The 24205-nt window shown below is 45.5% G+C and overlaps 1 protein-coding gene across 1 annotated transcript in view; it reads right to left on the reverse strand.

Annotated features, from left to right (window-relative positions):
- Positions 1-24205, reverse strand: part of CEP295 (centrosomal protein 295) — a 582564-nt gene that overhangs the window by 481465 nt on the left and 76894 nt on the right. Inside the window, exon 15 of the mRNA XM_086935313.1 lies at positions 19583-19804. Within this exon, the coding sequence (XP_086791439.1) occupies positions 19583-19804 (222 nt within the window). The remainder of the gene's footprint in view (positions 1-19582; positions 19805-24205) is intronic.

Consider the following 24205-nt stretch of genomic DNA (forward strand, 5'->3'; position numbering starts at 1 on the left):
TAGGTTTGTAACGAGAGAAATTGTTTTGCAAAAGCCACTTTTAGCTGGAAAATTCTCCTGTCAATTATTTTTCTTTTAAACTTAAAACGGTTAACTTTGTAAACCTGCATTAGCTGAATTTAAACTCCTAAGCAAAACATACTGATTAGCACAATAGTAAATGTGAGGATCAGGGTGTACTATATGATATAGCTGTGAGGCCTTATCATGGAGTACACTCACAGATACCGTCCAGTCAGTATGGTTTACTTAACCTTATGTCAAACCTGTGTAGCTGTGGCTACGAGCAGAAAGACTTTGCAAAGGAACTGCATGTACAGACCATGAGACACACGCCCTTCTCCAATCTTACGTCCCGGCTCCCCAAAATCGCTTAGCCACCAACCACCTGCCCATTCCAACGATCATCTCTAACCCCCTCAGGCACCAAAAGGATAACAGAGGCGCCGTCCCTAACAACCTCACTAATGTGCCCATCACTACAGAACCTTCCTCCACCCTCTGCGCCCCTAGCCTCAAATGCATACTTCTCAACTGCAGATCGGCCCACAAACATTCCGCGGGGGTCGCCGAGCTCATCATGTCTCAGGAACCGGATCTGGCCATTCTGACTGAAACATGGTTGTCAGATTCCTCTACACCTATCTTGGATATACTAGTCCCCCCCAACTACTGTATAATTTGACTTGACAGGCCCATAAAGACTGGCGGTGGAATTGCCTGTATCTACAGAAGCAATCTCTCAGTTACTAAAGCGTCCGCCCCTTCTCTTACTTCCTGTCAATACCTCTGCCTTGATGTCATAAGCGAAAGCAAACCGGTCTGCTCACTTCACATCATATACCACCCACCTGGAGACAAGCTCTCCTTCTGCCAACAACTCATGGACACAATAACAACCAATTCAGGACGGGAAAATACCCAAGTTTTCCTTGGCGACTACAATCTACATTGGAACGACAGCAGTGACACAGTGGTTAATAGCCTCAAAAGATTCCTCAACGCCCTTGATTTCACCCAAATATGCAATAGCCCGACTCATGAGAAAGGCGCTATCCTCGACCTTATCATCGCCAAAGAGGACGCTATTCAACTGGAGTCAATTCAACTTTGTGACTGGTCAGATCATCATATTGTCTCCTTCCTTATCAATGAAAAAATTAAATTTAACCCATTGCAACCCTCTAAGCCCAAAGTCTGGAAAAGGGACATGAAGAAACTCAACCCAAACTCATTACCGCCTAACAGCTGCAATCTACTACTTCCCCCGTCCGGCGCTACGGACGTTCAACTCCTGACTGACCACTATCTAAATGCTATGTCCACAATAATCAATGAGGCTGCACCCATGCAACTGAAAAGAGTCTCGTCCAAGATCTCCAACCCATGGTATGACGGGAGCCTCAATGAGGATAGACGGGCCATGCGAATGGCAGAGCGCACTTGGAGGTCAGACCCCTCTGCACTGCACCTAAAAAGCCTGAAGAAGCAGAGAAATGCCTACTTCAGGAAAATAAAACGCTCAAAAATAGACTTCTTCAGCCTCCAGCTCGCCCAAGCAAAAAACCGCCCAAGGAAATTGTTTGAGTTAATCAGAACACAATCCAAAGAACAACCCCAGACAATCAGCACCATGGGCATTACACCTTCCTGTGAAGAATTCTCTGCTTTCTTTAACCAAAAAAGCGACAACATAAGAAGCGATCTCCTCAATGACGCAATCCTTTACTCCAACCCCCAACTCACAGCAGCGCCTGAACCAAAGAACAACGCTACATGGTCATCCTTTAGCACCTACTCCGAAGAATAAATTGGCAGATTGCTCAGCACCCTGAAACCATCCAATCACCTAACTGACCCCCTTCCTGCAAGCGCTGTAAAAGACTTTACCCCTTTGCTCCTCCCACTCTGGACTAAAATCATCAATAGCTCTCTTCAACAAGGATCCATCCCTGATGCCCTCAAAGTCGGACAAGTCACACCTCTACTAAAAAAAACAACAGCAGACCCCACTGATCTAAACAACTACCGCCCTATTACAAATATTCCCACCCTCGCCAAACTGTTGGAAAAATGCGTACAGCTACAACTGACTAAACACATAGACAAGTTTGATCTCCTCAACGCTCATCAATCAGGCTTCCGTGCAGGGCACAGTACCGAAACAGCCATGACGCACATAGTGGACGACGCCCTCCAAATCCTAGACCAAAACGAAACCTGCCTCCTCATCCTTCTGGATCTCTCCTCAGCATTCGACACAGTTAAACATGAGAACTTACTCGAACTGTTAAACACAAGAATGGGCATCTCAGGGACTGTTCTCAAGTGGTTCACCTCCTTTCTACACAACCGCTCACAAAGATTCAAAAGCAACAACCTGATGTCCTCTCCGGTACCTGTATCACTAGGCGTCCCACAAGGATCCTCCCTCTCCCCTACACTGTTCAACCTAGTTATGGAACCTCTCACTACTTTGCTACAGACATCCAATGTTCACTTCCACATGTATGCCGACGACACCCAACTCTATCTCAAAATACAATCCCCCAAGGACATCATGCTTCTGAACACCACGATCAGAAACACCCAGTCCTGGCTTGCAGAGAATCACCTCAAACTCAATGCCCTGAAGACTGAGTTCCTCCTGATCTCTCCTCCCGCAAAAATCTCCACGGCTCAAACATGGCTTAAGCAGTTAACAGCTTTAAATGTACAACCTACCGTCGTAGACTCAGCAAAATCCTTAGGCATAACACTTGACGCCAATCTCAACATGCAGCAGCACATCAGCAAGGCAACCAAAGGAGCGAACTTCCAAATCAATACCTTGAGGAAACTTAAAGCCTTCCTTCCAGCCAAAGACTTCCAAACTGCAGTACAAACTATAGTCATCCCGCACATAGAATACGGAAGCACCGCCCTCTGCGGGCTCCCACTAACAACAACGGCACCCCTTAGAGCGTCCCTTAACGCTGCAGCGAGACTCATCACTGGCTCAAAAAAACACTCGCATATTTCCCCTGACTTTAAATCCCTGAACTGGCTGCCTTTTGAAGCCAGAATACATCTGAAAATCGCCTGCATGACTCACAAGGCTGTACACCACAACTCGCCCAGCTACCTCACTCAAAAGCTGACAATCTCGGGTGGCTCTAGAACTACTAGAAGTACAAACAATCTTCTGCTGAAACCTCGAAGATTCAGAAAGGAAAAAAACCTATAAACGCTCCTTTTCAGGAATGGCGCCCAGGATCTGGAACTCACTCCCTCCTGAAACCAGGCTCATCTCCTCCAACAAACTGTTTAAGAAAGAAGTAAAAGCGATCCTCATGGCTAAATACACATGATCTATTATCCTGTAGCTCTCATGAATCCGCTCCGTAATAACGGCCTGACCCCTTGGTCTACTAGTACTATTTGTATTATGACTTATTCAATTGTATATGTTCCCTCTTTGTACTACTTGTACAACTGGTATTATGACTTATTTGATTGTATATGTTCCCTCTTTGTATTTTGATGTACTACTGACGCACCTGTCTGACTTGCACACTGTACCTACACCACCTCAACCATCCCTACTTTTGTACTACTGATGCACCTGTGTGACTATACATCCTGCACGCACCTACCTCAACTATGCCCACCTTTATGTTATCTCCAAAAACACTTGCAGCACGCTTAAATAAGTATATGCTTAGTTTTGTACTTTTATATTATTGGCGCAGCGGTTTGACTATGTACCTTGTACTGACACTACCTCACCTATGGTCTACCTCCGGCTTTTCTTTGACCTACCTATGTAACTATGCACCTTGTACCTAATTACCTCAACTATTACATTCTATTACTTCATCTCCCCCTGTAAAGCGCTCTGATATCTGCAAAGATCTTGTTCGCGCTATATAAAACTTTCAAAATAAAAAAAATAAAATGTAAAGCATTTAACAGCACCAAACAGAATAAGAAAATCATTCACTAATAAAAAGACGCAAGCGCAATTTATAAAATTAGAATGTATTTTTATGAATTTCTAGAGACTTTGATCATCAAAATCTACTGGAGGATTCCATAGATACAGATTTTAAAAGCCTTTATTACTTTTAAATGCAACCGCATGTCCCTTAGGAGCCAAGTTACTTATGGGGCACCTGGGCTGCGGTTGGATTTCTCAGATCTACCGTTCACTCACTGTCCACTCACCTGGCCTACAGACCCGGTGGGAGAGATGGATTAGTCCTGTTGAGGAAGTAGATCGGCGCAATGCCCTGATGGCCCCCCGTGAGCTCATCACATCCTCCAAACTGAGACTTATTGAGATTAATTATCTATAAGCGGGTTACCTTTCAACGGCTCGCCTGCACCGAGCGAAATTGCAACATACTTCCAAATGCCTTCAGTGTGGAACCACTCAAGCCGATTTCTATCACATGGTATGGACCTGCACTGCGATCATGCCTTACTGGGCAAAAGTAACAAAGGAATTGTCAGAGATGTTGGAATGGGAGGTTCCCCTTTCCCCCAAGATGGTCCTGTCGGGTTATTTGAAGGCACTGGGGGTACAAGGGCGGAGAAAGCATTCCTGGGCACAGCCCTCCTATTGGCAAAACCGGACACTGCTGCGGGTTGGATGTCTCTTGGCTCTCCTACCCTGTTGAGATGGGGGTGGACTGGTGCACGCAGCAGGAACGTGTGGTATTTGAAGCCAGTGGCTGTCCTCAGAAACATGAGCGCATGTGGGGGAAATGGCTAGGTCAACTGGCTTAACTACATATGGGGTTGTGTCAGAGACCTCTTTTGTAAGTTTGCTGCTCTACGTCTACTCAATGCCTTACCGTGTGTAGACTGTATACCTCCTTCAATTCTGTAACTGTGTGTGCTTAATGTTGTGTTCTATAGGCCTTTGGTCAAAGAGGTTGGGGTTCTTCGAAGACCTCTACATTGCAGTAGTCCAACAGATGCTGCACTGCTGCTCATGCCACAGTAAGGGTGGATGCAAGACATTTGGTGGGGGTTGATGTCTCTTAGATGCAAAGAATAAGGACTTGGATAGCACTCCTGGGTCCTGCAGACACCGCTGCAAGTTTTGGCTAGCTAAGATTTGTCTCTTGTCGTGCCCAGCCACTGGTAGTGGCAACATGTCTGCGATGGCCAAAACGTCTGTTTGGGCTCTGGTAACCCTGAAGCTAGTTCCAGGGATTATTCGACTGGCCTTAGAGTAATTCCTGTGGGTGAAATTTTCCCCACGTCAAGAGCCGCAGGCAGTGTCCCAATCTCATTAGGCCAAAAGCACAAGTTATTACTTGTGTAACGATATATCTGTACGAGGCATTAGTTAGTGATAGATTCCTTACCTTAGAATATTCCCTAGGCGTCAGACTGGATCCGGAAAGTTTTGTTTAGCAGTACCCTGCACATCGGTAGGTGGCGTCGGGCAGCTCCACGTCAGTCACTGGTGTCCTGAGCGCCGAGATGACGTCACAGAGACTACTTAAGCGACACACATGCGCGCTGTCGTCATTTCTGTACACGACTTTCCGTGCCGAAACACAGAGCCTTGCAAGATACCAATCATTGGTGCATGAAATTCGAGCCCTAAAAGGGGATGACCTTAACCCTGGTAATCAGTTGCCAGAACCGAGAGGATGGGTGGGGCGGTAAGGAACTGATCAATAACTAATGTCTCTTACAGATATATCGTTACACAAGTAGTAACTTGTGCATCTGAAGGAGACACGTTACTGTTAGATTCCTTACCTTAGAATAGATACCCCAGCAATACTAACCCCGGTGGTGGGTCTGCGAACAAGATTACACCAGAAAGTAATGGAGCACAGAACGGCCAAAGAAGCAGCCTCTCCGAACCGGACTGTCAAGGCATTAGTGCTTGGTAAACATGTGCAGCGAGGCCTACGCAGCTGCCTGAAAAATGTCCTGCAAGGGAACGCCGTGTCTCAAGGCAGTAGTGGTTGCAGTTGCCCTCGTCGAATGGGCATGCAGCCCCACAGGAGGCTCCTTCTTGGCCAAGGAGTAACATGCGTTGATGCACCGAACGACCCACCGGGAGATGGTCCGTTTATGCTCAGCCTGACCTTTTTAGGCGCCCACGTAGCCAACAAGAAGCTGATCATCCACCCGGAACTGCTGTGTACGCTGCAGATAGAATGAGAAGGGGTCCCAGTACAAGTTCATTTAAAAGGAAACAACTAACAGTGCAATAGCAGTGAAATCAAAGTTATACCGAATATCAACACAAAACAAATCATATTTGATGTTTGACCAATAAGGCCGTTTGATTTGACACTTTGATCCTAATTCATTTTCTATTCTTGCATGACGTCGCGCCAACCTCCCCCCCCCCCTTCCTTTTCCCTCACCAATTGGAACACCAATCTGTGTTTTTTCAAACAAGCAATGTATTGTGTTTTGTGCAAGGGCTATTGTGATTAAACAACAGTGTACCTGCTTGATTGCCTGATTTGTTTTGTGTTGATATTCGGTATAACTTTGATTTCACTGCTATTGCACTGTTAGTTGTACCCTTTTAAATGAACTTGTACTGGGACCCCTTCTCAATGTACAGAATTATACCCAGGTCCCAGTGACTTTAATTGGGTTTACCCTGTTTTTATAACGTATTCCGAGCAGGTACCCACCTGCGAAGTATTTTGTTGACACACACAACCTCAAACCATGGTAGAGATCGAACTTTTATCTTATACTGAAGAGTATATCAACCAACTCCTACAAGACCCATCTAACAATTTCCTTTCTCCGAACACCCCCAATATTGACTTTACGCTCAACGACAAGGTAGCCCGCCTTGAAAGCCTGGAGAAAAAACTCATATGCACTAGATTGCACGGTCACCTGTTCACTAAGTACCTTCAAGCCAATTTAATCCCGGTGGGACTCAAATACGGATTGAACCAGCCATCTTTGTGGATGTCCCGAAATTCAAAGAGGGATTCAGCTTTGTCGCCAGCAACTGCTCCCGGCACTAGATGGTGCTGGGAGTAGAGACGGCAGCGGAACAAGTACAGGTCCTTACGAGGGAGATTGCGACATTGAAAGCCGTGATAGAGGAAGACTCCACCCTGACCAACGCTAAGGATGCATTGATGCGACTGGTAGCCACTCTCAAAGACTGAGACAGCAGACGCGAATATTGGAGAAATTGGCACGGGACGTCCGCCTGTACAATAAAAAGAACACCTACCCCTATCTACAGGAGGACTTTTTTTAACAAGATAACCAAGGCCGTTTCACGAACCGGGGGCGAGGAGCCTACCTGGAAAGACGGAATAACACCACCTTTTCAGATTCGTCCTATAGCTCTGAGAGTGACAACGAATAAGCTGGCCCTAGAACCATCTACGGGTACCAGGACTACAGACATCAACCACAGGGCACTTTTTTAGGCCAGGGACAATGGAGACCGCCAAGGGGACGCAGCAACAACTGGCCCGAGGCCTGCAACAGGGCCATCAACCCAACAATATAAACTGGGATGGAGGGCGAGGTCGAGCCCAGAAACAAGTACGGTTCCAACCGGAGGAACACTGGGAGATATCAACTTGGCGCAAGGTATACAGATGGTAAGGCATCCACCCTGCCCTGTGGTTAACACCTCGTCGTATACATTGAAGGATGAAGAAAAACAGGTCCTGAGCAAAGGACTTTCTTTTGTACCAACGGCCGTCCCCAATAGATTTGCCATCAAAGCGGAGCTTCACAGATTTTTCCGCAAGATCCATCTCCGCTACTTTTTCTGCTATTCAAGCTCGCACAAAAAAACTCACATACAGGACTAAGGACCCCCTCCACCTTGGTACAACCAACATATACCATGACCAACAAAATTCTAGCCTACGAGAGTGTGGTCTTGAGGGACGTCCACAAGATCCTTGAGGAACAGAAATATACCAAATTCAATATCAGTAAAAATCGAGAATGCCGCCCTATCATCCCTCAAGGAAAACAAAGAAGTCATAATTAAACCTGCAGACAAGGGGGGAGCTATCGTGGTTCAAGACGTGACCAAATACAAGAACGAGATACTTCAACAACTGCATGACGGTGTGAGCTATAAGAAGTTGCGGTCCGGCCCCAGCAAAGAGTTGGCACTTGAAATACTCTCGATCACACAGAGCGGTCTGGAACAGGGTTTTCTGACTCAATTGAAATTCCACTACCTCAACCAGAAGCATCCCAGACTACCTACAATATACACGCTTCCAAAAATACACAAGGACATGTCCAACCCACCCGGTCGTCCCATCGTGTCCGGGTGTGGCTCAATGTTGGAGCCCCTATGTAAATATATTGATTTTTTTCTTGAAGCCAATCGCTGAAAACACACAGACATATTTGCGTGACACCATGCAAACCATCAACTTGGTTGACGGAAGACCATTCGATCCCACAAGACAACTACTGGTGACCTGCGACATTGTGTCGTTATACTACACAAGTATCCCACAGCAAACCGCCTTCGAGGTCGCTGAAGCTGCACTCAACCGCAGGACTGCGCCAGTCCCCGTTCCAACAGAGTTTATCATCTCATTACTGAGGTTCGCAATGATGAAGAACTTTTTCATCTTTCAGGATACGTTCTTCCTGCAAACGTAAGGTGTAGCAATGGGGCGACTTTTGCCCCTGATCTAGCTATCATCTTCATGGACGATTGAGAGAAACCATGTCTTCGCCAATTCCAATCACTACGGTAATAATGTCGAGTTGTGGATGTGTTACATAGATGACATTTTGTTGATCCGGACTGGGGATACACCAGATTTAGAATCCTTTCATGTGTGGTTCAATCAAAGAACGCTGGATATCCAATTTACTTTACAATCTCACACGCAATGGATAGACTTTCTTGATATTACCATCTATGTCGAGGGGGATATAATGTGCACAACTCTCTATCGTAAACCAGCGGAGCAAAACTCCCTTCTCAAATACACCAGTCACCACCCTAGAGGCCTTGGGGACAATCTGCCCGTTGGGCAGTTACTGCGGGTCTGCGACGGGGGGACGTCTGAGAGCGAACACGCTTATTCGACTCTTTTTATTGCGTCGCTTACCGTAATCTGAAGGCGAAGGCTTAGAGCCTTAGGAGCGACGGCTCCGGTCCCGCGAGCGGTCCCACAAACGGCCCCTAGACCCAGAGCGGCGGTGAGAGGAGTGCTGGACCTCCAGCCACTTCCGGCGCTGCTCCCGCAAGGCCTTCTGGCCATGGCTCGACAGTCCCGGGAGTCATGGTAGGTCTCCAGGCAGTAGAGGCACATATTGTGGGGGTCAGCCACCAACATGTTACTGCGCACGACCCAGAAGACTTAAAACCAGGCATCTCAACGTGCACCAGGAGACAAGAAAAGGAGACAAAAGGTCTCAAAAGTAGTAAAAAAAATGACTGAGGTACATGCTCAATCCGGATCTGCGCTTTCGGCGAGGAAAAAGAAAAAACTGACGTCAGCGTGCATGGGTGGGGCCTAAGTAGTCTCTGTGATGTCATCTCTGCTCTCACGACACCAGTGACAGATGCGGGTCCGCAAGAAGCCACCAAACGACGCGCAGGTGTATTGCTAAACAAAACTTCCCGGATCCAGTCTGATGCCTGGGGAATATTCTAAGGTAAGGAATCTATCAATAAAGTGTCTCTTTCAGATGTGCAGCAGGTACAGTTCTCTCATTGGTGCAGCCTTATTTGTCTGGCTCAAAGGCAGCAGGGCAGTCCATCTTTAATCGTTTCTTCTTCTCCAGTGTGAAACGAGGGGCATGGTGCCTGAGGTGCTATATTTATCACATCAAAGAGCAAAAGGCTACTGGCTCCCTACTACCTAGTGACACATGTCCAGTGATGAGTCCATGGTCCTCCTAGACAGCCTCAAAAACATCAGACTCACCCATCTTGATCAAGGACCAACCTACACAGCAGGTCAAACCATCAATCCTATTTTCTCCTCCAACAGGATCACCACCACCCATACGACCCTGCTCACATGGTACGACCACTACATCATACATTTTAGGATACCCACCAACCAAGCCACCCCACCAGAAAAAAACAAAGCACCATCAAGACACTGGATTAAAATATTTGAAGAAAGCTGAATCCAACCCCCAACAGGAAAACCCATCCAACTGCAATGGGAACCTCTATATCGAAAGCAACCTCTTCAATAAATGGCTCGCCAACTGCGCCAACCGCATAGCTCACACCAGAAACAAGACCTACAAAAATAACAAACAGGCCAACTGGTACATGAACGACTTCAGGGAGTCCAAGCGTCAGTGCAAACAACTTGAGAGAAAATGGAGACCCGACAAAGACATCACTGCAAGATCCACAAACAAAGCCGTCCTAAACTTCTACCACCACTAACTTCGAGATGCAAAGAAAAAGGCCTTAACTCTCAGACTGAAAGCCAGCTCCAACAACAGCAAAGAACTCTTCACCTATGTCAAGGAGTTATCCAATTCCGCAGCTGCAAACGACATTATATCATCCCAAGAACTCTGCAATGACCTCTCAATCCTTTTTGAACAGAAGATTGCCAAGATCTACAACACATTCGACACACAGCATACTGATTCAAACTACCCCAACTAGTCGGACACCTCCATTGTCAAACAGCAGCTAAGCAATCGGAGGCCCCTCTCGAACAAAGAAAGCACCACCCTAATGAATGCCTCCACTCAGGAGTCCCCTTAAATGCATGTCCCCACTTCATATACAACATTGGAAGAAGTATCATCTCCCACACACTACCAATATAACAAACACCTCCAGAACCACTGCTCCCTTCCTGTCTTGCTGTAAAAAAGCAGCAGTCAACGTCCTATTGAAGAAACCAACAGCGGACCCCAATACCCTCAGCAGCTACAGACCCATCTCACAACTGCCTTTTCCAGCTAAAGTCATTAAGAAAGCTATAAAAACACAACTCCCAGACCACCTTGAAATATATCAACTACTACACAGCTCTCAGTCAGACTTTTGTACCAAGTAGAGCACAGAGACCGCCCTCGGTGGTCACAGATTACATCAGAAGTGCAGAAAGCTGGCTTTGTATATGTATGCCACTAGGTGGTTAAACCGTGCACAGAGTCCAGAGATTTTCCAGAAGTGTACAGGGCTCAAAGCAAACCCAAAGTGCTCTATCAGTGGTAGTGTGGGCGAGCAACCTTAGGCTTAAAACAGAATAGCGTAAGAAATGTATTGCACAACATAGACCAATTACTGTCTCGGACTCAAAAAGGAGATCCACACAACTTTTTATTAAAATAAGCTTTAAGTTTTATTTTATGACTAAGATCTTCACAATGAGGTAAGTTTTACAGGAAAAATACTTAAGACTTTCAAAAGTCGACACTTAGTGCACTTTTCAAAGAGTTCAATGTTATCATATGGAGTTATGTTATGTTAAAGGTATTTGTCAAGCACACGTTCAACTGACGTTTTCTTGGCGCGGGAGTGGAAGTTAGGCAGCAGCAGAGGAAAGAGCCTAGTTGTCATATGCCTGGGAAAACAACCAGGTCTTTAGCTTTTTTCTGAATAGAAGGGGGAAAACAATAATTCATTTATATAGGTAAATATACGACTTACAGTTCTAGTCTTTGAGACCAAAGGTCAGCAAGGGGCAAGGATCAGGCGAGTACCAAAACTGCACCACTAGCGGCACAGGGGCAGCTAGGTGCAGAGGAGAAAATCTGAGTTCAGCCCAATGCGCTTCGATGGAGACTGGGGTGCTTGAAGTCACACTGCTTTCAGGTAGGTATCTCGGTTGAAGGGGCCAAGCTTTGGGGGTAAGAGCAAGCATGGGGCCACAATGCAGTTACAAATATACACCACCAGCGGCACAAGGAGAGCAGGGTGCATATACACAGTCATGTGCCTAATGCTTTTCAATGTAGAACTTGCTTTGGACAAACAGGCTGCAGGCGTTGCACCGGAGGCTGCAGGAGGGAGACCAGAGACAGCAGAGGTAAGTAGAGTTGTAGGGGGTCGTAGGGGCTCACCATGGCTCATGGGTTTCGGATGCAGGGGTGCCCTTAGATGTCGGATTCGTCTTACCGGAGCAGGTCGAGGTCAGGTGAAGCCTCTGGTTTCAGGCTGCAGGCAGTCTCGTGGGGTTCAGGAGGGGTCAGCCAATGCTGGACTGGAGGTCAGGATCGCTGGGGAGCTGGTTCTTGGTCGGTGGTTCATTTGGACATGGGCCGGAGGTGTTAGGTGCAGAGTGGGAGGGACTCACAAATCCGGAGGGCACCAGAGTCCATTGTGTAGGTTTCTTGGGAACAAACCGGGTGCCTGTAATGGCTGGATTTTCTGAGTAGGTGGGATCAGCCCCCAGGGGCCCCTCCAACCCAGCCAGAACGTACTCACCTTCCCTCCTCAGGACTCCTCTATCCAGGAACCTGGTACCTACCTGAGGATGGGGAACTCGCAATATACAAGCTCATATTATTAAGAACACCACTAAATCTATAGGGATACTAAGAATACTCACAGATTACTAGGGATATCCATACCCTACACCACACTTATTCACATCAGTTGGTCTCGCGGCCACCCTGACCCAGACCGTTCTACCCTAGGGCAGATATGACACACAATCCGGTGTGTCTACACACGGGCCTGCAGAACCCAATGCTCCCTTTTCCAAACTGTTCGCAATCCTGCGAAACTACACGTTAGTTCGACCTCCTAACGCTCTCACTTACTCAAGCCACAATCCAGTGGGTATTAACACTGGTCTCCCACCCAGTGCTGTCACTAACGCCGCATATCAACGACGACCACATTCCTATGAACCATTATTTGGGGTATTATCTCAGTGGTCTACTTCGAATAGAACTACAATAATAACTTTGAATAGGGTTCCAGATTGTATAGTGTACTCCCTGCTCTTGGCATCAAAGGTCCACTCACTCCCTATTTATGTGATCACCACTTACCCGATTGGGATTACTCATCCATTCACATACCTAGTAATCACCTAGGAGATACATTTACCTTCAGTGAACAAGAATAGGGGCTACACACCAGTTTGTTATAAACTGGGGTTATTTTATTACAACAATATAAACATTTACACAGATCTGACAAAGACTATAGGTAGAACACACCGCTTGAAAGAGAAGGATTAAACATAACAGGAACACTCCGCTGAAAGGGAAAAGATTAGACATAAAGTGTAAGTGTAACTAATTCAGACTACCTCACCTATTAGAAGGAAGATTTCTCTCTCTGCCTCTGGTGGGATTAGGGCTCTCTCTCTGCCTCTGGTGGGATTAGGGCTCTCTCTGTCTCTCCCTCCGTCACCACATCACCACGCCTCTGGTTCAGTTGCTCCAGCTGACAGCCTTCTTTGATGCTCTCTGCACTGCTTTCTCTCTCCTCATCTTCAGCAATCGTCTGCCTTCTTTCTCCATTCAAGAACTGCACTCTATTCTGCAGCTTCAGCAGACATCCTCTCTCTCTCTGCAAGCTGTTCTGAGCTCCAAGCTGTTCTGAGCTCCCAGCAGTTCTGTGCTCCAAGCTGTTCTGAGCACCACGCTGAACTGCACACCACGCTGGACTGACCTCCAAAACTGAACTGAACTGAGCTGAACTGAACTGAGCACTCCTCCTTTCCTGTAGCTCGCTAATATGGAAGCTTGTCCTTTCATGGAAAGCTACGGCCAGTAACCTGCCGCCCACCAAATTCTTGTACCTCCCCGTACCAAGGACACGTTCCCAGCTGGCCAGCCTGAAGTTGTGTCTTCGGAGTGGAGAAAAATACATTCCTTCGATAAGGGCCAGCCTGAACCGGTTCTCTCCAAGCGAACAACAGCCTTAACTATAAACTTTGCCTTTGCCCTGAAAAGCCTCTCAGCTTCATCAAGATGGAGTCCCTCTAGCTCTAGGCCTGTAGGCCTGAAAAGGGGTGAAATGCTCCTTAGCTCTGTCAGAATACCTACATAAACCATACCAATGTGTCTAATATGTCAAAGCCAATAGGCAATAGACAGGTTAAAGTCAAGAATAAAGGCATATTAAGCAGCTATCCTCTTCTAGGTCTGGAAAAAAGGGCTTAAAAGGGCCAACACAGGCTAAGAATACCTATACTAGATGCGAGCAAGACTAATGATCTATATCACTGCTAAATAAAGCCAAAAACTCTGCCATAACAGTGCCCTCTGGAGTCTCTGGTCTTTGTCGAAGAGTAGGAAGTCTTCTTTGGCTTCTGGAAGTTGCTGCCTGTAGGGCAGGTGTCGTCTTCTTATGCAGGACCTTTGAAGACGGTGACAGGCCGGTAGAGCTGGGGCGAAGTCATTAGGCGTCTTCTTCGTCCTTTTCAGGCCGGCAGGAACTAGTTTCAGGGTCTGGGGGAAGCCACCTAAATACTAAACTTAGGGGTCTTTTAGGGGAGTGACAGGTAGGGCCAATAGGCACATTACCTAAGGTGTCTACACCCTCAATTATGCCACTCTCCTGTGGGAGGAGTCTCCCCATCTTCAAGATGATAGGGACTGAAAGACGTCCTGTAACTCACCTCCCCCACCTTAGGGGTGGAGTTGGCAGAGGTGGGCACTGTGAGATAGTGCCCTCATCCTGCATTGTAGCCCCCACTTTTTACTGAACTGCTGATGAGCTTTGACGGAGTGTGCTCTGGGCTCCTGCCAATCAGGTGCCCAAGGCCTATGTTCTTTTCCTAAACCTACATTAAAAACTAAACCCAATTGGCATCTCTGGCCACAGGTCAGTCCTGGTAAAAGGTACCACAGGTACCAAGGGCACTGTAACCAGGGAAGATCTCTAAGGGCTGCAGCACTTATTGTGCCACCCTTAGAGGCCCTGTACCATTACACTCACACACTGCCTTTGCAGGCTACGTGTCTTTGTGCAGAACAAATGAAGAGTCGACATGGCACACATCCCTGTGTGCCATGCTTACAACCCACTGCCCTGCCATAGATCAGTCACCCCTCTAGCTGGGTGCCCTATACCAGTGGTGAAGGTACAGGTGCAGGAGTCTGTACCCCTAGCGTGTAAGTCCATTCTTAGATATTGTAAGTGCAGTGCTGCCATGAAGAGTATATGGTGATGGAAGTTTGCCATTACAAACTCCACAGCACCATAATGGCTACACTGGAAACTGAGAAGTTTGGTATCAAACTGCTCAGCACATTAAACCTGCACTGATGCCAGTGTGGGATTTAATGGAAAATGCACACAGAGGGCATCTTAAAGACAAGGTGCCAAGCCTCCTCCCCCAGGTTGGCAGGGTCTACGAAGGGGAAGCTGCAAAGGCTTGCCACCTTTGTGAGCTTCCCCAGGCCACTTGCTACTTCCAGCAACTGGTTTACACTGTTTCTGACCCCTACTTTGGGCGGGAGAACCAGCGGGAAAAACAAGTGAGGAAGAGAGGTGTGCACACCTCTGCCACCTTCACCCCTCAGGTGGGGGATTAGAGGTGAAGCACAACTCTCAATCCCCTCCATCTTGTAGATAGGGGGACCCAGCCAAACAAGAAAAGCCTTATGCCCCCTCCCACTGGAGGGTGGCATAATAGGGGATGTACTCACCCCAGGGAAGGGACCCATTGGTCCCAACATTTTACCTACCTGTAACACCCCTAAATCTAGTAATTAGAGGCACCCCTGAACCTTGCTTCCTCAGACAAGAACCTGCAAGAAGAAAAGAAGAAGGACCGAACAGCGGTGCCGAAGCTAACAAGGAGGACGCCCACTGACTTGGCCCCAGCCCTACTGGCCTGTCCCCACCTCGAACCTGCTACAGCGAAATCCCCGTGTGTCCTGCAGCCAGCAACCTCGACAAACCCGGAGGACCTGCCTGCCTTCAATCCCAAAGATTCTGTCTCCCGTGAACACTGGATTTGTTCAAACACCAGACTCCAGCTCCGCAAGGATCCACGAGTTTGCACCACTCAGCACCCAATGCCCACAGCCCTAGTTCGAGTGGCCCAACACCAAGAGGAGGTATTCCCAGCGATCCTGACCCAAGATCCAGCAACCCCTGACCTGCCTCAAGCCGACACCTGCAGCCTCAAACTGGAAGGTCCCCCCAACCGAGACCAGGAACTGGTAAGAAGAACAGACTCTAAAAGGCACCCCTGCACCATTCGCCCCACGGCCTTAGGTGGCCAAACAGACGGTGCCTAGCCAATCCCCAAGATCCCATTGAAAGCTACACGGCTTCAGATGCCAAAATAGCACTCTGCACTCAGCCGCCCCAGTGCCGCTGAGGGTGAAACTTTTGTGCTGGCCTAAACCCCCAGGTGCCTGAGCTTAAGTCCAGGAGCTTTGCTCCCACAACCCAGAGGCGTGCTCGTCAGCAGCCACCAAATAGAGGCTTCCTATCCCCCATTGGATAACATTGGGCCTCAGCACCCTGAACCCAGCCGCCCTAGTGCCGCTGATGGTGAAAAAAGAGTGCATCCTTGACCCTGGGGGACCCCGAAGTCTAACTCCAGAACACCAACTCCCACAACAAAGTGCTTACCTGTAAACCGATAACACTATTTTCCTCCATAGGATAATATTGACTGTTTTTCAATGAAACGTTTCTTAGTGTGGAGTTGGAAAACCTAAAGAAATTCTTTAAAATTGTACCAATTAACAAAAACTATTTTAATTACATGTTTACAGGTCATTTCCCAGTGTAGTGTCCAGGTATACTACACTGCGTAAGAAAGGTAATCTGAAAGTAATGTACTGGTCATTTTACTAAAGACCCCTTCAAAGTATATGTACTGTATTTACATAGCATTGTATTTCTCAGTAACAATACTGTAAATCAAAACAAAGTGAATAGACAATTACAATCTAAACTGTATTAAAACTGTATATTTACTGCAAAGTATTTATCACTTACCTGTGTCAGGCTTGCTTGGTTCTAGGTAATAAAATAACAAAGAATATTTTTATACAAAAACAATTAGTCTGAAGTTTAGTCTTTCAGTGTGTGAATTCATTTGCTGACCGAGAGAGTACAACAAATACTTAACACTATCCTCTGTTAAAGCCTTACTGCTCGACCACACTACCCCAAATAGCGAGTGAGGTTCTATCTACTTTACCTCTGCCTACCTTTTGGGTTCCACTGGACCCTGTGCACACTATAGCTCACTTTGGTATAGTATATACAGAGCCAGCTTCCTACAGGTACCCCTTTCTATTCTCCTGAGATTTCCCACCAGTTCTCCCGCTCAAAATGGGGGTGTAAACCAGCGGCTACCATCTGAGGCTAGCAGCAGAGGCTGGGGGTTGCATTAGAAAGGCGGCAGTCCTTTGAAGCTTCCCTCTTCGAGCACTGGTCCATCCTGGGGGACGAGGTGTGACACACCTGCCCAGGAAGTGCATTGTTTCTGCTCCCAGAGAGCAGGGGCTCTCTACCCAAGGGGTCCAGAAACATGTCTGGTGGTGGCTGGCTGCCTACAGTCGGTCAGAGACCCCACCAGGGTTGGTAGGTTTTCAGGGGGCACCTCCGAGGTGACCTCTGAGTACAAGTTTTAATAAATCTCACACTGACATCAGTGGGGATTTATTGAAAGGTGTAGTTTGGTACCAAACACCTTTGTATTCAGTGAAGCCATCATGCTGATGTGGAACTCGAGATGTCGAATTTCCAGCCCATGTACTCTATATGGCTTCGCTAGCATTTACAATATTTAGGAATGGTACCCAATGGTGTAGGGCATATTTGCCATGCAGATATGTCTTCACTTGTGGTATAGTGCACCCTGCCTTAGGGCTGTGAGGCCTATTAGAGGTGTGACATACCTATACCTTCAGGCAGTGATGGCTGGCATGGCACCAATCCAGGCAGGGTGCCATGTTGACTGTCATTTTATCCCACACAGGGGCATGCAAGCTGCAAGGGCAGTGACATGGTCCCAGTGAGGGGGGGTCCCAGTGAGAGGGATACCCGGGGAACCTCTTCTGTATCCGTTTCTTCAGCCCTAGGTACCCAGGGTACCACTTACTAGGGAACTTACAGGGGATTGAAGTACCAATTGGAGATATCTTTTTAGGGAAGAGGCACTGGCATAGAGAGACCTGAATGGCAGGGACCCTGTGCACTACAATTGAAACCATATCAAAATAAGGCAAAAAGTAGGGACTAACAATGCAAAAAGAGGCACTTTTTTTTTACAGAAACCTCTTCAAGGAAAAAATGTCAAAGGCACCAACCTGTAACAGGTATCTGACAAAGCAGCTCCGTGATGGTGGCTAAAATTTCAGATTTGTCCAGCAGGAAGAAAACTTTCTTCAAAGAAATGACAAAGCCCCTTTTTGAATTTGGACTTTGAAACCTTTTCAAACTTCTTGACTTCTAGACGTCCACCAGAACTAATTCACTTGTTGTATCCAATCTAGTCTCCATTGTGTTAGACCTCAAATCAATCCTAGGTCCAAGTCTACCACTTCCATAGATTATCATGGTCTCTTATTTCTTTTCAGTACTGTTTTTACTTAAATCTTTAACAATTCATGTCTCCGGTTTGACTTTTTGAATTTTATGTCATTTTGGTCTTATTTTACTCATACTCTTAATTCTCTTCATTCTAAAATTGGTTATGTAATTTTGCAGTTTTCCTTTTCTTCTGTGTATACGCTGCTTAAATTCTTTACACGTTGCCTCCATTTTATGTCTGAATATTTCATGTCACATTACCAGGGATAGAGTGCACTTTATTTTGCTTAATTTGTAACAACTAGCAGGTGGTAGCCTCATTGTTTGAGGTGGCTACTTGTCCATCCCAAATAATAGTCCACTTCCTGCAATTACTAACAAAGCATACACACTGAAGACCACAGTATTGTAGGACAGTGCAATGGAAATCCCAATGTGGCCGATAAAAGAGAAACAGGCCCCATCAGGTATAACAAGGAAACACCACAGATTTCTCATCTTCCCCCAGAGGTTTCCAATGGACCTGCATGGGAGCTGGGGAGAAGGAAAAACTACTGAGGCAATTGGACAGAGAATTACCAATTCCCTGGGTATTTCCTCATTATTTTTTTAGTTCAACCCTTAAACCCCCTTAATCCACATGCCAGAAGTAAAAGGGACATTAAGACTGTTAACGTCAAGAGTACAGTATTAACACCATCCGACTCCACACACTAGGGCACCACAATGAAGCCACAAATACTGATTATGTTTTAAAAACAACCTCACTTAGGGCCTCTTTTCTTCTTACTTTCCAGCTAAATTTGAATGATGAATCTCCAAGTCAGACAGCACTATTTGGAAAACAATATTTTCACAATTTGACCTGTTAATAATAATGTAACAGACCTTACATTTGTGGAGGGAGAAAAGAAGAGAACACTCTATACGGAACTCCTACCTGTATGTCTATTCTATAATACATAAAAATCATGCATTCAAAAGGAAGTCTTAACTTCTTGGTTATAAGGACATTTTTGACAATTTAACAATTTAACAAAACAAAATGTATTCTACATTGTGGGTTGAATTAGTGCAAAAAGTCATAGTAAGCTCTGTACATTACACAATCTACTCCAAAACATGAGTACACACTCACATAAAACTACTTACTTATAATATCTGGTGCATAAAGATGTTCTGGTTGCCCTTCCTGTACTGAGACAGCTGCAGGTTGTTGTAGTCTTTCATCAATGGCAAATGATCCTGGCCCAACTGGTTCACTTGCAGGTGTAATGTCAGAGTTCAATGCTCGCTGACCTTTTTGGGATCGAATTCTGTTCAGCAATTTATTTAAAACTAATTTTGATTGTGGTATATTTGAACTTTCTGAAGCTGCAAGAAGGCAAAAAGTTATATTAATATTTTGGCTGAAATTATGCTGCCACATACTGTAAATAACTATAGGTTTGCAGAAAATCAAATCACTTAATGCACTATGAAAAATTATTTCTTGGGAAACCAATGCAATGCAGGCATGGTAAGACAAAATCCAAACTTCTGGCACCCTCAAACTTTTTTAAATTCTAAAATGAGTTCAAGACGTTAGTGAGAAAGAAAATACACATTCCTGTAAACAGGTATTTAAAATGTATCCAAGGCTCCAAAAATCATAAAACGTTTTACTAGATCTGCAGGTCTAGTAACTTAAATAATCTTCATGACCTAATTATAATGCTCTTAACCTATAAACTGGTTTCAAACCATGCTGTTCATCCGGGATTGGATGAACAGCAACCACCTGAAGCTCAACTCCGATAAAACGCTGATAGCACTCACTACAAATAGCCCTATCTATGGAACCCCACCTTCTGGCCTATTGAGATGGGCTCCCCTCATCTCTCCAAAGAAATCAGTAACAAGCATTTACAATGCAATAGGTCTTGCATTATTAAAGTTTGAGCTATTGGCATTGTAAATGACAATGCCTTTTATTCATTTGCATCTGTGCGTAAACAAGCACTTTGTACTTGTAGTCCATGCTTATGAGAAGCAAGGCTGGCAGTCTCTTTTACTGCCAGCCTTGCTCATCGTAAGCAAGGACTATACGTTCAAAGTGCGTGCTTATGCACCGATTGTAGGTTTTAAAAACAAATGAATAAAAGGCATTGTCATTTACTGATTTGCATATAGCCATGTCTGAACTGGGGTGGCGTGGTGAGCAAAATAACAATGGATTAAACCCAGATCTGTGACTGGGGGTAAATGTTTTGCCAATATGCAGCATTCCGTCCATTATCTTATGTGTTTTATTGGCATTTACTTTCTTTATTTATTTATTTTGGAAGTTTTATATAGCGCGAACAAGATCTTTGCAGATAACAGAGCGCTTTACATAGGTATAAATGGGTGGAAGGGTGGGTAAACGAGGGAGCGTCGCAGGAAGGTAAGGTAAGGTAGGTCAATGCAGTAGTACAAATAAGAGGGAGCATGAACATTCGTTAGGACAATGATACAAGTAAAACACATGTGCAAAGGGATCATGAGAACTCGGTTAGGTCAGAAATACAAGTAAAATACATGTGCAAGGGAGCATGAGAACTCTGTTAGGTCAGAAATACAAGTAAAATACATGTGCAAAGGGATCATGCAAATAATTTAACTCCACGCAAAGTCTAATAGATCAAAAGTAGTAGTTCAAGTGTATTTAGCCATGAGGATAGCTTTAACTTCTTTCTTGAGAAGAAGAGTGGATGAGATGAGCCTAGTTTCAGGAGGGAGTGAGTTCCAAATCCTAGGCGCCATTCCTGAGAAGGAGCGTTTGTAAGTTTTTTCCTTCCGGAATCTTCGAGGCTTCAGCAGAAGATTGTTTGTACTTCTGGTGGTTCTGGACCCGCCGGAAATTGTCAACTTCTGAGTGAGGTAGCCGGGTGATTTCAAGTGTATAGCCTTGTGCGTCATGCAGGCAATTTTCAGATGTATATTTGCTTCAAAAGGCAGCCAGTTCAAGGATTTAAAGTCAGGGGAGATATGTGAGTGCTTTTTAGATCCAGTGATGAGTCTCGCTGCCGCGTTTAGCGAGGCTCTTAGGGGTGCAGTTGTAGTTAGGGGGAGACCGCAGAGGGCGATGCTGCCGTAGTCTATGCGAGGGATGACTAGTGCTTGTACTGCAGTTTGGAAGTCCTTGGCTGGGAGGAAGGGTTGGAGTTTCCTCAAGGTATTTATTTGGAAGTTCGCTCCCTTAGTTGCCTTGCTGATATGCTGCTGCATGTTGAGATTGGCGTCAAGTGTTATACCTAAAGATTTTGCTGAATCCACGATGGTCGGTTGGACATTGAGTGCAGTTAGTTGTTTAAGCCATGTTTGAGTGGTAGAGATTTTCGCGATCAGAAGGAACTCAGTTTTCATAGCATTGAGTTTGAGGTGGTTATCGGCCAGCCAGGATTGGGTGTTTCTGATCGTTGAGTTCAGACGCATAATGTCTTTGGGGGATTGTAGTTTGAAATATAGCTGGGTGTCATCGGCGTACATGTGAAAATGTACATTGGATGCTTGTAGCAAGGAGGTGAGAGGTTCCATAACTAGGTTGAACAAGGTAGGGGATAGGCAGGATCCTTGGGGGACACCTAACGATACAGGTATTGGAGCGGACATCAAGTTGTTGCTCTTGAATTTTTGAGATCAGTTGTGTAGAAAGGAGGTGAACCACTGAAGAACAGTTCCAGAGAGACCCATTCTTGTGTTTAGGAGTTTGAGTAGGTTCTCATGTTTCACAGTGTCGAATGCTGAAGAGAGATCAAGAAGGATGAGGAGGCAGGTATCATTTTGATCTAAAATTTGTAGGGCGTCGTTAATTATGTGAGTCATAGCTGTTTTACAATGCCAATAGCTCAAACTTTAATAATGATGGACCAGGGGACTATGAAACTTATGACTTGAAACCAGAGTCGTATAAGCTGCAGCACCAGGTAAGTTGGGGAGTTGTTAGAGCCTTGGGCTGATTGGAAGGCAAGGGCCTTTGGAGATTCAGTACCAATGAATCCAGAGGGACATTTGAGCTTGAAGGGCCACATTTATCATCACTTTGCACCGGTGCAAAGTCATCAAAATTTTTGCAAAATGGTGTGAAGTGTTGATTTGCGAATTCATTTTCAGCGCAAAAAAATTTTTTTTTTTGCATTGGAAAGTTGAAAAAAGTAACGCAAAATAGTGATTTGTACTAGCTTGCATTAAAAAACGTTCCATGCTTGGTGTATGGGCGTTCCCGTGCCACCACCTATGGTTTCCATTGCAAACCCCAATCTACTAATATTTGAAGACAAGCTTTGCGCCAAAAAAATACACCAGCTCAAGTCAGGCACAAATAATGATAAAAGTTTTTTCTTCTTCAAATGTTTCTTACTTTTCTGAGTGCTGTTCTGCACAATACACACAAAAAGCAGAAACAGTTTAAAAGTAAGTCTAGGCATAGTATTTTATCTCTCAGTACAAAACCTATGCTAGGCACACAAAGACACCTTTACTCTGTCGTACAGGATGTGTTCTTGGTGCTAGGCAGCCAGAAAGTGCTCTAGCACTTGGGAAGAGAGAAGAATAGCGGCACTTGGTAGATATGGGCTGTCCTGCTCTCCCCCTTTGACACAGTAGAGTAAATTGGTGCTGGCCGTTGCATACAAAAATAAATTGCATTTGCGTTATACAGTTCAACTTCGCTACAGGCACCCACATTATGCAATAACAAATAATCATGGACTGGCTATTTAAAAAATATAAAGGATAGCTGGAAAGTATGCAACTGAAAGTCAGTAACATTACTCAGTTGCTTGGTAACTAGGAGCGCCAAAGTGACAAAATGTTATTTTGCTTGGTGATTAGAACATCCTTTGGTGGGTGGGTTTGAGAAGATGAAACGCAAAAATATGTTTAGATAAAAGGCAGTCTGAAGCATGCTTGCTTTCCATTGTACTTGTACCCACCTCAGAATTCGCTAAGTGAGTGCGGGCATCAGACCGAAGGGGCAGGTGGTAGGGGAGAGGGAGGCACATATTAGATCAGTTTACTACAGATACAATTAAGCTAAAGGTCGTACAAATGATCTGCTGCCCTACGTGAAAATGGGCATTGCTGATCCAATTCAGAAAGAGTGTAAATCAGCATAACCACCATATTTTAGAATTGTTGGAGCTTCTTAACTATGTTGGATAGTATACCTAAAAAGCACTTATTCACACAATCTAATCTGGTAATATTATGGATTCCACAGCAAGAACCTAAAAATAGAGCAGTATAAAAAGAGATGATCCCCCTTAATAATATAATCTGAAGGAAATCAAAAGTTATAACACTGCCTCGCTTATCAAACAACAGCAATATATCAAGATGAAACCCAAGAATCTTGACTTTGGATGCAGATGATAAAGGGCAACCGACACCCCTGCTCCATAAGGTGCAGTACCATGAAGGAGGAAAAATAAAGTGAAGCCCCAGAGGAGGTTGATTGAAATGCAAGATATGCAGGTAGTTATCAACATTCAAAACAGACAGCACTAAACTTTCTCATATTGGCCCCTAGTAGTTCACAAGCATGACTTTGGTTTTGGCTAATTTCAGCATGAGCTATTTGCTGCCCATCCAATTCCATACCAGAAGTAGAGGCCATGCACTGGACAAGAGAAGCAATGGCTCAAAATAAATATTGAGAAGACTGGGGGCATGAGGGGTTCTGAGGAACATTGCAAAAGAGCCTGGCAGTGAAGACGAACGTGGAAACAGAGACGTTGTCAGGAGAAACGATGG

Source organism: Lissotriton vulgaris, chromosome 8, assembly GCF_964263255.1.
Source record: "Lissotriton vulgaris chromosome 8, aLisVul1.2, whole genome shotgun sequence".
Taxonomy (NCBI): domain Eukaryota; kingdom Metazoa; phylum Chordata; class Amphibia; order Caudata; family Salamandridae; genus Lissotriton; species Lissotriton vulgaris.